The sequence below is a fragment of the Schistocerca americana genome, chromosome 2 (assembly GCF_021461395.2).
Source record: "Schistocerca americana isolate TAMUIC-IGC-003095 chromosome 2, iqSchAmer2.1, whole genome shotgun sequence".
In the NCBI taxonomy this organism is placed as follows: domain Eukaryota; kingdom Metazoa; phylum Arthropoda; class Insecta; order Orthoptera; family Acrididae; genus Schistocerca; species Schistocerca americana.
In genome coordinates, this window is record NC_060120.1 from 342,849,554 (window position 1) to 342,867,833 (window position 18,280).

General features: G+C 38.7%; 1 protein-coding gene across 1 annotated transcript in view; it reads left to right on the forward strand.

Moving 5' to 3' along the window:
- LOC124589804 (FERM, ARHGEF and pleckstrin domain-containing protein 1) overlaps positions 1-18,280 on the forward strand; it is a 747,858-nt gene that overhangs the window by 650,424 nt on the left and 79,154 nt on the right. The window contains exon 13 of the mRNA XM_047131595.1: positions 17,176-17,290. Coding sequence (XP_046987551.1) covers positions 17,176-17,290 — 115 coding nt within the window. The remainder of the gene's footprint in view (positions 1-17,175; positions 17,291-18,280) is intronic.

Below are 18,280 nucleotides of genomic sequence, written 5' to 3' on the forward strand. Positions count from 1 at the left end.
CCCTCTGCCGTCCGCGCCCCGTGCCACGGTCACGCGGTGGAACAGATTGCGACGGCGTGTGAGATGACGTCAGTGTGATGGCTCTGTCCACCATGGTCGTCACAACTATACGTTTGCTCAATTTACTCTTGATTAACCCAATCGCTAGTTCCCAAGCCTTGCTAAGATTATAGCCACAGTCATGGTTTATGAGATCGTCATTGGTGCGAATTTTGATGGCCTCTCTAACAACTCTGTCCCAGTATCTCGACGTCTGTACCAGAATCCTTGTGCGGTCATACTCCATGGCGTGATATTCCGACAAACAATGTTCAGCGACCGCCGACTTGCTCGGATACATCAGTCGAGTGTGCCTCTGGTGTTCACGGCATCGATCCTCGACGGTACGCATCGTCTGACCAATATATGACTTGCCACATTGACACGGAATCTGGTACACGCCGGCCTTCCTCAAACCGAGGTCATTTTTGGCGCTCCACACCAGTGCACGAGTTTTATTTGGAGGACAAAACACAGTTCCGACCTGGTGTTTCTTCAGAATGCGGGCGATTTTCCCCGAGAGTGCGCCTGTGTATGGAATAAATGCAGTGCCTACCTCCTCCCTCGTGACTTCATCCATCTCAACAAGTTGTGCTGCAGTGGTTGGGCGGAGAGCACGTTGAATCTGCCACTCTGAGTACCCATTTTTTCGAAATACAGTTCTCAGATGTGCCAATTCCTGGGGTAGACTCTCTGCATCAGAGATAGTGCGCTCCCTATGTACTAGAGTTTTAAGTACTCATTCCTCTGTGAAGGGTGGTGGCAGCTGTCTGCGTGCAAATACAGATCAGTGTGCGTTGTCTTCCAATACACCCCACGACCTAGGATGCCGTCAGCCCTTCTCTTGACCAAGATGTCAAGGAAAGGTAATTTACCCTCTGTTGCAGTCTCCATAGTGAATTTGATGTTGGGGTGTATGGAGTTTAGTTGTGTAAGGAAGTGAAGGAGTTTATCCATACCATGTGGCCAGATGACGAACGTGTCGTCCACGTAACGGAAAAAGCAAGTAGGTTTCCATTCGGATGACGACAGGGCTTCCTCCTCGAAGTTCTCCATGTACAAGTTCGCTACCACCGGTGAGAGTGGGCTACCCATGGCGACTCCCTCCGTTTGTTCGTAGTATTCTCCATTAAAAAGAAAATACGTGGAAGTCAAGACATGCCTAAAAAGTTCAGTGGTCTTCTCGTCAAACTTCTGACTAATCAATTCTAGTGACTCTCGCAGGGGTACCCTCGTAAACAAGGAAACGATGTCAAAACTCACCATGATATCTGACTCGTCCAACCTGAAGCTATCAAGGCGTTTAACAAAATCCACGGAATTACGAATGTGATGAGGGCATTTACCCACATAAGGACTTAATATTCCCGTCAGGTATATGGCCAACAAATATGTAGGTGCCCTGATGTTGCTGACAATGGGGCGTAATGGTACCCCCTCTTTGTGAACCTTCGGGAGTCCATATAGTCTAGGCGGTACCGGACCTTGGGGTAACAATTTCTTAGCGTCACCCTCCAGTATATCTGCGTCCTTGAGAAGCGCCCTCGTCTTGTTCTCCACCTTCTTTGTAGGGTCAACGCTGATCTTCCGGTAGGAATCGTCATTTAGCAGGCTCTGCATCTTATCAGTGTAGTCCTTATGGGAGACAACAGCTGTAGCATTGCCTTTGTCAGCCGGTAAGACAACAATTTCAGAGCACTCTCTCAGATCACGAATGGCCGCCCTCTCTTTACTGCTGATATTTGACTTCATCGGCTTAGATTTCGTCAACGCACGACAAGTTTCACGACGTATTTCCTCGGCTGATTCTGGCGGAAGTCGAGCTGCAACCTGTTCAACAGCACTAACAATTTCTGCGACCATTGCGCTCTGAAATTGTTGTCTTACCGGCTGACAAAGGCAATGCTACAGTTGTTGTCTCCCATAAGGACTACACTGATAAGATGCAGAGCCTGCTAAATGATGATTCCTACCGGATGATCAGCGTTGACCCTACAAAGAAGGTGGAGAACAAGACGAGGGCGCTTCTCAAGGACACAGATTTACTGGAGGGTGACGCTAAGAAATTGTTACCCCAAGGTCCGGTACCGCCTAGACTATATGGACTCCCGAAGGTTCACAAAGAGGGGGTACTATTACGCCCTATTGTCAGCAACATCAGGGCACCTACATATTTGTTGGCCAAATACCTGACGGGAATATTAAGTCCTTATGTGGGTAAATGCCCTCATCACATTCGTAATTCCGTGGATTTTGTTAAACGCCTTGATAGCTTCAGGTTGGACGAGTCAGATTTCATGGTGAGTTGTGACATCGTTTCCTTGTTTACGAGGGTACCCCTGCGAGAGTCACTAGAATTGATTAGTCAGAAGTTTGACGAGAAGACCACTGAACTTTTTAGGCATGTCTTGACTTCCATGTATTTTCTTTTTAATGGAGAATACTACGAACAAACGGAGGGAGTCGCCATGGGTAGCCCACTCTCACCGGTGGTAGCGAATTTGTACATGGAGAACTTCGAGGAGGAAGCCCTGCCGTCATACGTATGGAAACCTACTTGCTTTTTCCGTTACGTGGACGACATGTTCGTCATCTGGCCACATGGTATGGATAAACTCCTTCACTTCCTTACACATCTAAACTCCATACACCCCAACATCAAATTCACTATGGAAACTGAAACGGAGGGTAAATTACCTTTCCTTGAAGTCTTTGTCTAGAGAAGGGCTGACGGCACCCTAGGTCATGGGGTGTATTGGAAGACAACGCACACTAATCTGTATTTGCACGCATACAGCTGCCACCACCCTTCACAGAGGGATGGGGTACTTAAAACTCTAGTACATAGTGTGCGCCCTATCTCTGACGCAGAGAGTCTACCCCAGGAATTGGAACATCTGAGAACTGTATTTCGAAAAAATGGGTTCTCAGAGTGGCAGATTCAACGTGCTCTCTGCCCAACCACTGCAGCACAACCTGTTGAGATGGATGAAGTCACGAGGGAGGAGGTAGGCACTGCATTTATTCCATACACAGGTGCACTCTCGGGGAAAATCGCCCGCATTCTGAAGAAACACCGGGTCGGAACTGTGTTTTGTCCTCCAAATAAAACTCGTGCACTGGTGGGGAGCGCCAAAGATGACCTCGGTTTGAGGAAGGCCGGGGTGTACCAGATTCCGTGTCAATATGGCAAGTTGTATATTCGTCAGACGATGCGTACCGTCGAGGATCGATGCCGTGAACACCAGAGGCACACTCGACTGATGTATGCGAGCAAGTCGGCGGTCGCTGAACATTGTTTGTCGGAAAATCATGCCATGGAGTATGACCGCACGAGGATTCTGGTACAGACGTCGAGATACTGGGACAGCGTTGTTAGAGAGTCCATCGAAATTCGCACCAATGATGACCTCATAAACCGTGACTGTGGCTATAATCTTAGGAAGGCTTGGGAACCAGCGATTGGGTTCATCAAGAGTAAATCGAGCAAACGTATAGTTGTGATGACCATGGCGGACAGAGCCATCACACCGTCGTCATCTCAGACGCCGTCGCAATCTGTTCCACCGCGCGACCGTGGCGCGGGGCGTGGACGGCGGAGGGAGCGCGCCGCGGGCGGAGGGTATTTAAATCGGCCACCGCTGCGACCGAACCCAGTTCCCTCTGAGCAGCCATAGCGTACAGATCTCCGTGCCGTGCTGGCACGTTCACAGGAGCTCAGTCCGTCAGTTCACCTGATGATGGCGACATGTATGATCGCCGAAATACTGTGCCGTTGGACACTATGGACCGGCAGCACACCCGTGGATATTTTGATAGTCACCATCATGATACAAGGTGTAAAAAATTGTTAAGACTATTTCCCTATTTAACTAAACTGTATATCAACAGTTTTAAACTCTACAACCAGCTTCTAACAAAACATTGCTTTTACAGCATACAAGACTTTCTTGAATGTGATCTAACATAAATTAAATTATATATTTTTATTATGTTTCAAAGTCAAACTGTGTCATTAGAAATAACCTATTGTCTGTTAACAAACTTTTGCTGTTTGATTATGACCAGCAATATTATTTGAACTTTCCTTACTCTGGTATTATTATGAAAACATATGTAATTTTTACTAAATTTAAAACTATTACTAAATGCAGTGTGTCTAATTTCAAGTCTTCTGCAGCCTTTCGATGACTCAACACATCTACATTCTTTGAGTTGTTATTATTTAAAATATTAATTTAACTGCTTTGTGTTAAATTTTGTTTCCCTTCATCTTGTTAGATGAATGTTAAAGTGTTTTACATGGAAGCTTGTAATTATTTTTTAACTTTGTTGCTTATCTGAAGCTGTCTGTGCCTAAACAACCAACAAAGTGATTTAGACAGACAACATTCATTGAAGAGCAATATGGTTACAGACTTGTACAAAAAATTTACTGATAAGAATTCCTGCAATAGAATGTATGTGATATAGTCTGATGAGCCAACAAAAGAATATTTAACCCTCACACCTCACACTAGAGTTGAATAATCTTGCATCTCAAAGAAGGGTTCACTGGACCCCAGTAAAATATCATGTAACAATTGTTGTAAGCTAATTAATATATACATTAAACTTTCTTATTTATGTGGGAGGTTGTAAGTAATTGTATAGCTTTCTTTAATTTTTTTTTTTTTTAATATTATAACAACAGTGCGCAACACAGTGTTTGCCAAACATGCATAGTATTATTTATAAATAATGTTTTGTATTTTTTTATGTTTAGCTTTCTTACATTTGAATGTGTATAATGCAATAGAATATCTTACTTGACTTTATTTAGTTATTATAATGTACTGTGTTTACAAATTTGGTACATGTCACACTTCAACACCATACTGAAAACTAGTGTGTGTGTGTGTGTGTGTGTGTGTGTGTGTGTGTGAGAGAGAGAGAGAGAGAGAGAGAGAGAGAGAGAGAGAGAGAGAGAGAGAGAGCTTGAATGTATAAAGTAATATAACATAGTATAATATGATGGAGTTTTGATATTTACAGGATTTTTCGGCATAAGAAGTTTACAAAATTATTTACTTTTATTGTATGTTTGTGCAGAAGTGTATAAAAAAGATGAAACTAATGTATATTAGAATGAAGTGAAAAACTACACTTAACATCAGTCACTATTTGTATTGGCAGTGCACACACATTTTTGTTTTTTTGTCTCTTTTTTTCTTAGACATAGTGAACATCTCACTTTACTGGTTAGAGGTTCTGGTCTGTCTGGTACCACTGTGTCTATTTCAAACATATCTTCCTGAGTTTTCTTCAAATGCCTTCATTGTGTAGGCGTATTCAATCTAGCCCTTAAGTATGGTCCAACCTTTTAAGTTCCATGTCAGTTCATGAATAAATTTTCTTTGTGACCTCTTTATTTCAGTATTATAAAGGGTAAACAGAATCATGACATTTATTTCACTTTGACCCAAAATGTCACAGAAAACCTTCATAGGCCTACTTCTTGTTGCACGTGCAGTGGCATAAGTTTTACACAGCTGATCAGAAGTGTCGGTACCACCGTTTGTTTTATTGTATGAAATTATCATTTCAGGTTGTCCTGTTGTTTCGTCTGTGTAATTTGAGTATTGCATGGTAGACAGCAAAAACACAACTTCATTCTTCTTTGGGACATATGACAGTAGCGCCTTACTGAAATCAAAGGCAGATCGTGTTTTCTTGACATTTCGAGAATGTAAAAATGATTGTGTTATTTCAGACTTATTTTTTCTTACAGTTCCCAATTCTGTCAAACCAAAGTTTCAGTCATAGTCTGATAAAGAGGAATTGACAAAAACCAGTTGACAACAATCAGGTTTCTATTAGTGCCATTGAATGGTTCCTGATTACTGTCTCGCATAATAAGATGGAATACTGTTTAACATGTAATAAGTCTTGGAATCATTCGACATCAAAATCTTGATTCCATATTTGTCCGGCTTTTAAGACACACATATTCTGAAAGGGCAGTTGCACAGAAACTCACTACCTGCTTGTCTATTGTACAGTACTTGAAAGGAGTATATAGAGATTTGCAGTTATCAATAAATTTAGTCCAGATGTCCCAAATGGGTGCAAATTGGTGTTCTTGTTTTCTTTGCATGCAGATTGCTTTGTCATCAAACATGAAACAGGGCATTGCCAAATGTGGGAGACCAAAGTTCTAAATTTGTCTTAGCAGCCATATTTACTGCTCAGAGTTACAAGAGACCAATTGATTGCTCTCAATTCTACAATATTTGTTGTACTATAATACCCCATGAACCATGGACCTCACCATTGTTGGAGAGGATTGCATGCCTCAGTGATACAGATAGCTGTACCATACGTGCAGTCACAGCGGAGGTGTATCTGTTGAGAGGCCAGACAAATGTGTGTTTCCTGAAGAGGGGCAACTGTCTTTTCAGTTGTTTCCAGGGTAACAGTCTGAATGATTGGCTGATCTGGCCTTGTAACATAACCAAAACAGTCTTGCTGTCCTGGTACTGCAAACAACTGAAAGCAAGGGGAAGCTATAGCCATAATTTTTCCCAAGTGCATGCTGCTCTACTGCATGGTTAAATGCTGATGGTATCCTCTTCCCCATTTGAATCTCTGGGCGGGGACGAGTTGAAAAGCATAGTGAACGCATTATTGTAGCCAAGATAAACACGGAGCCCACACCCACCACAGTTGTACAAGTTCATATGCCAACTAGCTCCACAGACGAGGAGGAGGTTGAGGAAATGTATAATGAGATAAAAGAAGTTATTCAGATAGTTAAGGGAGCCAAAAATTTAATAGTCATGAGGGACTGGAATTTGATAGCAGGGGAAGGAAGAGAAGAAAAAGTATTAGGTGAATATGGACTGTGGGAAATGAATGAAAGAGGAAGCTGCCTGGTGGAATTTTGCATAGAGCATAATTTAATCGTAGGTAACACTTGGTCTAAGAATCATGAGAGAAGGCTGATACATGAAAGAGACCAGAAAGTTTCAGATTGATTATATAATGGTTAGACAGAGATTTAGGGACCAGATTTTAAATTGTAAGACATTTCAGGGGCAGATGTGGAATCTGACCACAATTTATTAGTTATGAACTGCAGATTAAAACTGAAGGAAATGCAAAAAGGCAGAAACCTGGATAAACTGAAAGAACCAGAGGTTGTAGAGGATTTCAGAGGGAGCATCAGGGAATGATTGACAAGAACAGGGGAAAGGAATACAATAGAAGAAGAATGGGTAGGTTAGAGAGATAAAATAGTGAAGGCAGCCGAGGATCAAGTAGGTAAAAAGACAAGGGATAGTAGAAATCTTTGGGCTACACAAGAGATATTGAATTTATTCGATGAAAGGAGAAAATATGAAAATGTATAAATGAAGTGGGTGAAAGAGAATACAAACGTCTCAAAAATGAGACTGACAGGAAGAGCAAAATGGCTAAGCAGGAATGACTAGGGGACAAATGTAAGGATGTAGAAGCATGTATCATTAGGAGTAAGATATATACTGCCTACAGGAAAATTAAAAGAGACTTTGGGAGAAAAGAGAACCACCAGTATCAATATCAAAAGCTCAGATAGAAAACCAGTTCCAAGCAAAGAAGGAAAAGAAGAAAGGTGAAAGAGTATGCAGAAGGTTTGTACAAGGGAGATGTACTTGAGGGCAATATTATGGAAATAGAAGAGGACATAGAGGAAGATGAGAAGGGAGATACGATACTGCATGAAGAATTTGACAAAGCTACAGGAGTAGACAACATTCTGTTGGAGCTGATGATAGCCTTTGGAGAGCCAGCCATGACAAAACTCTTCCATCTGGTGGGCAGGATGTATGACACAGGCAAAATACCCTCAGACTTAAGAAGAAAATAATAATCCCAAATCCAAAGAAAGTGCTGACAGGTGTGAAAATTATCGAACTATCAGTTTAATTAGTCATGGTTGCAAAATACTAACACAAATCATTTACAGAAGAATGGAAAAATTGGTAGAAGCCAATCTTGGGGAAGACCAGTTTGGATTATGGAGAAATGTAGGAATATGCGAGGAAATATTGGCCCTACGACTTCTCATAGAATATAGATTAAGGAAAGGCAAACCTATGTTTGTAACATTTGTGGACTTAGAGAAAGCTTTTGACAATGTTGACTGGAATACTCTCTTTCAAATTCTAAAGGTGGCAGGGGTAAAATACAACTAGCGAAAGGCTATTTACAATTTGTACAGAAACCAGATGGCAGTTATAAGAGTCAAGGGGCAAGCAGTGGTTATTCAATCTGTATATTGAGCAAGCAGTAAAGGAAACAAGAGATAAAATTGGAGTAGAAATTAAAGTCCATGGAGAAGTAATAAAAGCTTTGAGGTTCGCTGACAACATTGTAATTCTGGCTGAGAGAGCAAAGGACCTAGAAGAGCAGTTGAACAGAATGGACAGTATCTTGAAAGGAGGATATAAGATAACCATCAACAAAAGCAAAATGAGGATAATGGAATGTGATCGAATTAAATTGGGGGATGCTGAGGGAATTAGATCAGGAAATGAGACACTTAAAGTAGTAAACGAGTTTTTCTATTTGGGAAGCAAAATAACTGATGATGGTCATAGTAGGGAGGATATAAAATGTAGAATGGCAGTGGCAAGAAAAGGGTTTCTGAAGATGAGAAATTTGTTAACATCGAGTATAGATTTCAGTGTCAGGAAGTCCTTTTTGAAAGTATTTGTATGTAGTGAAACATGGATGATTAACAGTTTAGATGAGAAGGGAAAAGAAGCTTTTGAAATGTTGTGCTACAGAAGAATGCTGAAGATTAGATGGGTAGATCATGTAACTAATGAGGAGGTACTGAAAAGAATTGGGGAGAAGAAAAATTTGTGGTACAACCCCTGACTAAAAGAAGGGACTGTTGGTAGGACACATTCTGAGGCCTCAAGGGATCACCAATTCAGTGTTGGAAGGAAGAATGGAGGGTAAAAATCATAGAGGGTGACCAGGAGATGAATACAGTGAGCAAATTCAGAAGGATGTAGGTTGTGGTAGTTATTTGGAGATGATGAGGCTTGCACAGGATAGAGTAGCATGGAGAGCTACAGTCTCAGGACTGAAGACCACAGCAACAACGTGATAACTCAGTGGGTTTCAGTTTGAAGTAATTGCAAGTAATTTCTTTCTTCATCTAAGTGACAATCATGCCCAGCATTTCATGTATTAATAACAATTGGCATGCTTCAATTTAATTACAAATAGACATTGCTTGTCCTTTTGGTCCTCGGAGGTGAGAAACTAAATTTCTGGATTTAGTTCTTTCCCCCTTAGATGGTTTAGTTGTAGACCACTTATGGTCATTCTTACTTAGAAGGGTATTTGACTTGGAAGACTACTACCATTACTATCTTCATTGTCTTCTCTACTCCCTTCTGTATGTGATGGTTCCTGTTTTTCGACAATATCTGTATCTTCATCAGAATCTGGGCCTGCAAATGAATTGTTTTCTGGTCCAGCTTGTCCATAAGAGCATTATATATGTGTTTATTTGTTTTGTAACACTGAAAATAATTAATGATACAAATATAATGTAAAAAGAAAGATGCTGTGAGGAAACGAGAAAGCGCTGGTAGATAGACACAATAAAAAACACACAAACACACACAAATTTCAAGCTTTCGCAACCCAAGGTTGCTTCATCAGGAAAGAGGGAAGGAGAGGGAAAGATGAAAGGATGTGGGTTTTAAGGGAGAGGGATTGGAATGACTCCTTACCCTCTCCCTTGAAACCCACATCCTTTCGTCTTTCCCTCTCCTTCCCTCTTTCCTGATGAAGCAACCTTGGGTTGCGAAAGCTTGAAATTTGTGTGTGTTTGTGTGTTTTTTATTGTGTCTATCTACCAATGCTTTCTTGTTTGGTAAGTCACAGCATCTTTGTTTTTTATATATATGAAAATAATTAATTATTGATAACATAATATAAAAGGATGGATAAAAAATCTACTCACCAAGTGGTGGCAAGGGAACAAACACACACACACACACACACACACACACACACACACACACACACACAAAAGGATTTAACTTTTACAAGCTTTTGGAGCCAGTGGCTCCTTCTTCTGGCAGAAGAGTTGAAGTGGTAGGAAGGGGGGGATGAAGGAAACGGACTGGAGAGGTGTAGGGAAAGGGGTACAGTTCAGAAAAGTCACCCAGAACCCCAGGTCAGGGAAGACTTCCTTACCAGATGGGATGGGAAGGAGAGATTGATTGTTGGGGTCAGCACCAGATGAGATATGGAAACCTGAGGGCTTAAAAGTGGAAGACAGAGTAATGTGCAGGGCAGAGATCACTACAAAAACATCATGCATGAGTTAATAAGAGTGAGCAGCTAAGTGCATTGTACGAAATGGAAGTGGGAGGTGGATGGTGAAAAATAGATGTGTGAGACAATGAAAGATGTAGAAAACTAAAATGGAGTGGAGAAAAGAGTAGTTACTGTGAAAAAAGTCTAAGACAGAAGAAATTAACGTAAATTAAAGCGAGGTGGGTAGCGATAACCAAGGGCAAGTTGTAGTGCTAGTTCCCACCTGTGGAGTTATGAGAAACTCGAGTCAGTGGGAAGAATCCAGCTGGCACATGTGGTGAAACAGGCACCGAGGTCACGATTCTCTGCAACAGGATATTGCGTGTTGACAGTATACTTCTCTGTCCATGCCCATTCATCCTAATTGATAATTTGGTGGTAGTCACACTGATTTAAAAGGCTGAACAGAGTTTACATAACCACTGGTATACAACAGGTGGTTCTCCCGTTGATAGTATATATTTTGCCAGTTGATACATTCAAGACCAGGATGATACTGGGTGACAAGTAATGTGCTCCAGAGTTATCTGTTTTGAGTTGTTTACTCATTGTAGCTGAAAAATAAAATAAAATATACGAGGGTCATCCAAAAAGTAAGTTCTGTTTCTATTTCTATCTACAGCGGCACTACGATCACAGTTCCGAGCATGCGCGACACTTACTCTGACTCAAGGAGAAGATATGTATGCCATTTTCAGATAATTGCTGTCAACGTGTGCTTTGTGGTGCTTCTTTATAATGTCAGCTGTATTTGAAAATGCCGCCGCATGTGAAATCAGCTCTGTGATTCGTTTTCTAAATGCAATGGACATTAAACCAAAGGAAATTCATAGGCTAATCTGTGAGGTTTATGGACAAAATGCTATGAGTGATTCAGTGGTTAGAAGATGGGTCAGACTGTTCAATGAATGGCTCTGAGCACTATGGGACTTAACAAGACTGTTCAATGAAGGACGTGATCAAGCGCACGATGAAAAACGAAGTGGACACCCGTCTGTGGTTACTGATGAACTGGTTCACACAATTGAAGAGAAGATTAAGCACAACTGTAAGTTTACACTTATTGCCCTTGCTATGGAAGTTCTGCAAATCTCATGATCCTTGGTGGTCAGCACTTCAACAATGATGATGAGCTGAAAGAACATGTTATCACATGGTTGAATACACAGGCGGCAACCTTCTATGAAGAAGGCATACAAAAACTTCTGCCATGCCATGAAAAGTGCGTACAAAATTTCGGAGGCTATGGAGAAAAGTAGTTTAACAGTTGTAGAGCTTTGTACAATAAATATTTTTTCTGTATCTGTACACATTTGTTTTGTATAACCAAGCGGAACTTACTTTATGGACATACCTTGTATAAAGCTACACTGAAAGGCAACAGTTATAATTTAAATACAGTATATATTTCAGTATTGTATGCTTACCATATATAAATTTTCCAGTCTTCGTACTGGGCTGCCACACCACAGCAGATTTTACATGAAAAAGTATAGTATACAATAGAATTTTCAGGCATAAATTGGGAAGAAATAGCTTATAGTGTAATACATATTTAATGGACAAATTGTGTATGCATTTCAATGTTGTATTACTTACTAAAGTATACATTTTCAACATACATAAATGAGCTATACGGAACCCAGACAGGACATGAAGACCCCACAGGCATTCGACAATCTTTACAACTTAACACGACTGCAACAACAATGCAGACATTTGAGTTAGCATCACATACACTATCACCAACAGTAAATTACTGTTTCAGTAAATTGTAGCCGACATAAAAAAAAGAAGCACCAGCGCTCCAAGGACCCCACTGTGACATGTGAAGGTTAAGAATAAACCTACCCTGCATCAGTTTCATTAACATAAAACAATCTGGTGACTGAGCTTTTCAGTGTTGTATCATTTTTCATTGGTTTTGAGGGATGTTATTGTGTGTCTGTACCTTTTCTGCAGTGTTAGTCCTGGTAAGACAGCCTTGTTGCAGGATATACTTTTACACAGTATTTGAATGTGATGTGATAGCAAAGAACTCTTTGCGTCCTCCCCATTAAACTGTTGATTAAATAATAACAACAACTATTTATTCTTTATTACTGGAATGGTATACCCCTTTTCTAAGGAAAAATACATAGAATTTGTCACAACAGAAGTTAATTTTATGCCAAAATGCTGTGTGGTCTGTTGCACCAGCTTCTTTTGAGTCCTGAGAAATGGTTTGTGATGTTGCCCGAGCCTGTGTGGTTTTCTACTTACATTATGTTCATGATAATTGTTAAGAAATTGTTAAGAAATCGTGAATGAAACGCGGAATCTGATTAGATCGGCGAAAACTGTATACCCAACAGCCAGGCTGGTAATTAGTGGAATCATTCATCGAAGATCGGTAAGTGATACTTACATCAACAGAATAAATACCGGCATTAGGGAACAGTGCAACAGACTCGGTGCAGTATTCATTGACCCAAGCAAATTCTTAAACTGCAAGTGTCTGGGAAAAGACGGCCTGCACTTGAATAGATTAGGCTCTGTGAACCTTAGTAAAATGTTCATAGACGTGTGTAAAGTCCTAAGAAACAAGGGAAACTAATTCATTGTGATAGGGGTGACAAAGAAAAAATTCAAACTGAAAATAAAAAGTTTAGGTACCAAACAAAGGATGCACGCGAAATAACTAAAAGAAAAAATGATCTATTGATGCACTTGAATATAAATGGCTTAGGGGCAGAACTACCAAATCGTAAATTCTCAAAAATCGACGAACTAAAAATTCTGCTTTCAGAATCCGTAAATATTAAAATAATCTGCCTAAATGAACACTGGTTAACAGAAGATAGTATAAAAGTACTAAATAGTATTAATAATTTTAAGGTAGCTGCTAGCTTTTGTAGAATAAGCAAATCTGGTGGAGGCTCCTGCATTCTTGTCAATTCTTCCATAAGTTATACAGTAAGAGATAGTTTTAATTATTTAAATGAAGAGAGCGTGTTTGAAAGTTGCTCTGTAGAGCTGAGTGATCTGAATACATTGGTTACTACAGAATTCCTGGATGTGCGGTAACAAAAGTGTTTTTAACCAAATTCGAATGCCTCCTGGAAAAACTCCAGAAAGAAAGTAAGAAAAATGTTGTTATAGCAGCAGACTTCAACTTAAATGTCTTAGTTGAAAGCAATGATTCCACAAAATTTCGTGACTTAATTCAGAAATCTGGTTTCAAGCTAAATTTTTCTGAAGGCACTAGGGAAAACAGCAGATCAGTGACCTGCATTGATAATATTATTACTAACTACATATTTGACAGTGGAAATAAGCACAAATACTGCTTAGACTTGGGTATTTCAGATCACTCAGCTCTGTTTATTGAGCTCCCAAAAGCAAATAACCTAAAGTCTCCAGAAGTGTGTATAAAAAGGGATCTCAGTAAAAGTAAAATGGATTTATTCCGCAGTAAATTAAGTATAATAAGCTGGCCTGTAGACTACAATAGTTCAAGCTCGATTAACTATGACAAATTCTTAAATTGTTTCTTAGAGGTATTTAATGAATCATTTCCTCGTAGATATAAGCAAAAGAAGGTTAATGGTAAACTCAAATGGATTACAACAGGAATAAAGATCTCTAGTGCCAGAAAGAGAGAAGTCCACAATGAGTTAAAATCAAACAGAAATCCAGATTTTGTCATTTATGTCAAACAGTATAAAGCTGTATTTAGGAAAGTTGTAGCGGCAGCTAAAAAAATGGCAAATAATAAATTCATACGAGAACACAGAAATAAGACAAAAGCAGTGTGGTCAGTTGTTCAGTCTGAACTAGGAGCCAAAGTAAAAATTCATGAGATTTTGAAAATTAGACATGAAAATGAAATTATAGTAAACCCTGTTCAGATGTCAAGTTGTTTCAATGAATTCTTCCTAAACGTAGTAAGATCGGATGTGGATATGACATTCTATCAGGGCATCACAAATTTGGAAAACAGCCAGAACACATCTTTTAAACAATTTGAAAAAATAACCCAAAGGGATGTGGAAAAGGAAATATTGTCTCTAAAAAACAAAACCTCACATGGGTGGGATGAAATAACAACATCTGTAATCAAGTATGTGTATGATATTATTTCCCAACCACTGTCAACTATTATAAATCAATCTTATGAACAGGGATGCTTTCCAGAGGTATTGAAATATGGTGAGATCAAACCTCTATTCAAGAAAGGATCGACAGAAGATATGGGGAATTACCGCCCTATCTCTCTCTTGCCGGTCTTCTCTAAAGTGTTTGAAAAGATTGCAGCAAAACAAATTAATAACTTTCTTATTGTAAATGATATAATTTTTAAAAACCAGTTCTGATTCCAACAGGGTAAAAGCACTGCGAACGCTATAAATGAGTTTATCCAAAAAATATGCTCCATGTTAGATAAAGGTAGAAAGGTCACAGGTATATTCTGTGATCTGACTAAAGCTTTTGATTCAGTGAACCATGCATTACTCCTCCACAAATTACAGATGTATGGAATCAGAGACACTGCTTTAAAATGGTTTAGCTCTTACCTGTCAGGTAGGAAACAAAGAGTAATTTTAACTTCAAATGGAACCAATTATTCATCAGACTGGAAAACAGTTCCCCAAGGAGTCCCACAAGGTTCGATATTGGGTCCCTATCTGTTTCTTTTTTACGTAAATGACCTACCACTTGCTATTGATGTTCATTCAGTCTTATTTGCTGATGATACATCAGTTCTAATTGAAAGTGAGGTATCTGAAAATATTCCAGAAAAAGCCAAAAACACTTTAGAAAAACTTGAATCTTGGTTCTATCAAAATGGACTAAAACTAAATGTAACTAAAACCAAAATGATGCAATTTGAAGCTAAATCAGTAGAAAGGAGTGAAATAAAGATAACTTGCAATGATCAGGATATCACAGAAGCAAACCATGTGAAGTTCTTAGGCCTAAATCTTGACAAAAATTTAAATTGGAAGGTACACATAGATTACTTAGCAAATCAACTGAACAACTTAGCATTTGCAATGTGTATTTTGTCAGGTGCCACAAACATAGATACCAGAAAGATAGTTTATCACTGCTACTTTGAGTCAGTTATTCGTTATGGCATAATCTTCTGGGGGAAATTCAGCAAATGTCACTAGGCTCCTAGTATTACAAAAGAAAGTAATTAGAAACATGTGTGTTGCAAAAAAACGGGAATCCTGTCGACCACTGTTAAAAAATTTAAAAGTACTATCTATCCCCTCACTTTACATATATGAGATGGTGGTGTTCCTATATAGAAATCAACATACACTAGACAATTTCCGTTTTGACCACAACTACAGCACTCGCCACAGAGATAACTTCAAACTTCCAACACATCGTTTAAAACTTTATGCCCAAACGCCAGAGTATATGGGGTTAAAAATTTTCAATAAAATAAAAGGCAGTAATATATTTAAAATGGAGATTGGTTCACTGAAAAGATTGCTCTTTACTCTCCTGGTGGAAAAGTGTTGTTATTCTGTCGATGAATTCATTGAGGACAGCTTCACAATCTGAACACAGGGATTGTAATACATTTATTATTTTATGTACATGTGTAGCTGTAACTTAGAAATGTAAAATATAATGTAAACTTTTGTAGTTCTCTTAAAAAAGTGAAAAAAAGTTTCTTTTGTAAACCTTGACATGTCTCCTGTACATCAAATCAAATGATTTGAAAATTGTATGTAATGAGATGAATAAACCACATAACATAACATAACATAACAATTCCTGAGATGTGACAGGACATTAAAGTAATTATTGTTCTGCTCTCTTTATAAAGCCAGTTATCTATTTGAGAAGTATTTACTGAGTTAAGAAATTATTGTAGAAAATTTTTTAAAGAATTGACCAAATTATTTTCTTCTGGACAAAATGATCTCTGTGCCCACACTGTAAAGCTGTCACTGTGCCTACTCACTCAGAACTGACATTGTGTGTTACTACACATCATATTTGTGACTCAGTTACTCAGTAATTGCCAAATTACAAATTCCTCATCAGTCATAGGAATTAATTGCCATGTACTGTTTCTTTTCACCTCTGGCAGTGATTTGTTAATGTAATGTAATGCTATGTTGTACAACTGTTTGGAGTTACGTTAAACTGTGGATCCTCCTACAGCTGGTTGGATAAGTCAGCTGAAAGTTCAGCCTTATATTGGGACCTTTGCATCACTGTTGTTTTCAAACAAATCACTGGGCTGTGAACAGCTTCACTTTTTATCTAACTCATTCATAATTATCGACAATATTCATCTTTTTTAATAATACAGTATAGTAATCGTTGCACTTTTTACTTTGTAAAGAAATGATCTATTTGGGAAGTATTTCATGACTTGGTACAAGATTAATTGTGTTTAATGATGTGGACATGAAACCCAGTGACACTGCAGGACACAGTGATTATGGACACTGGGAACTATGTTCCAGCCCTAACTTTGAAATAACTTTTGTTATGGCCCTGATAGTGCACATAGTTAACCCCCTTGCGTAAGAAATCAATTGTGATACAATATCATTACGCTCAAATGACATTTTCTGGCTTAGCTGTGAGAAGTCAAGCCTTTATATTTGAAATTTTTCTAGTGCACTATGTAGTATGAACATATGTATTAAAACAGCAGTGGTACATTTTTGTGCAATGTTGTGATTAATGATATCTAAAATTACTGTGCAACAGTGCATTACATTTGTGGTGATTCAATCATTTGTCATTGTTTCACAGTGTAAAAGGTGATAACAATATAAAATCACCAGATGTCTCACCTGTGAAGAACATGAAGGATGAAACTCCAAATCAGAAACAAACAGCTGATGGTGAAGTTGAAGTCAGGAAGAAGGTAAGCTTACAAATAATGACCAATAATCTAATTTGCAGTTACTGAATGGCTTTAGTTATCTACAAACTGACTATTGGTAATCCTGTTACAGTAGAAGATAAATAATATCTGTCTGTTAAAAATGCATAGTTCTTAGAACTAGATGAATAAGGTATCTTTTGAATTTTGACAAAGTAAACTTCTGTAGACACAGACTTATTTATGTGATGATAACTTCACCATTGAACCAACATTGGTGTGACTTGATCTAGTCAGGTGCCTAGGAAATAAAGTATGAGTGCTATGTTGGTGCAATTGTTTCAAATTACATTTATTTTCTTACAGTCTAAAAACCATTTCTGAAGATCAGAAACGTACAATTGAGAGATTGTTAAACTTGATTTGGAAAAAAATATATTGTGGATGTGTCATTATACCTCTAGATATCTTACCTTATAAGTACTGTATAAGAAGAATATAATAATTCCAATCCCAGGGAAAGCAGGTATTGACAGATGTGAAAATTACTGAACTATCAGATTAATAAGTCATGGTTGCAAAATATTGACATGAATTATTTACAAATAAATGGAAAAACTGGCAGAAGCTGGCCTTGGGGAAAATCAGTGTGAATTCCGTAAAAATGTTGGAACACGCGAGATAATACTGACCTATGAGTTACCTTAGAAAATAGATTAAGGAAAGGCAAACATATGTTTCTAGCATATGTAGAGTAACAAAAAACTTTTGACAATGTTGACTGGAATACTCTATTTCAAATTCTGAAGGTGGCAGGTGTAAAATACAGGGAGTGAAAGGCTATTTACAATTTGTACAGGAACCAGATGGCAGTTATAAGAGTCGAGGGGCATGAAAGGAAAGTAGTGGTTGATAAGGGAGTAAGACAGGGTTGTAGTCTTTCCCTGATGTTATTCGATCTGTATATTGAGCAAGCAGTGAAGGAAACAAAAGAAAAATTCAGAGTAGGTATAAAAATCTATGGAGAAGAAA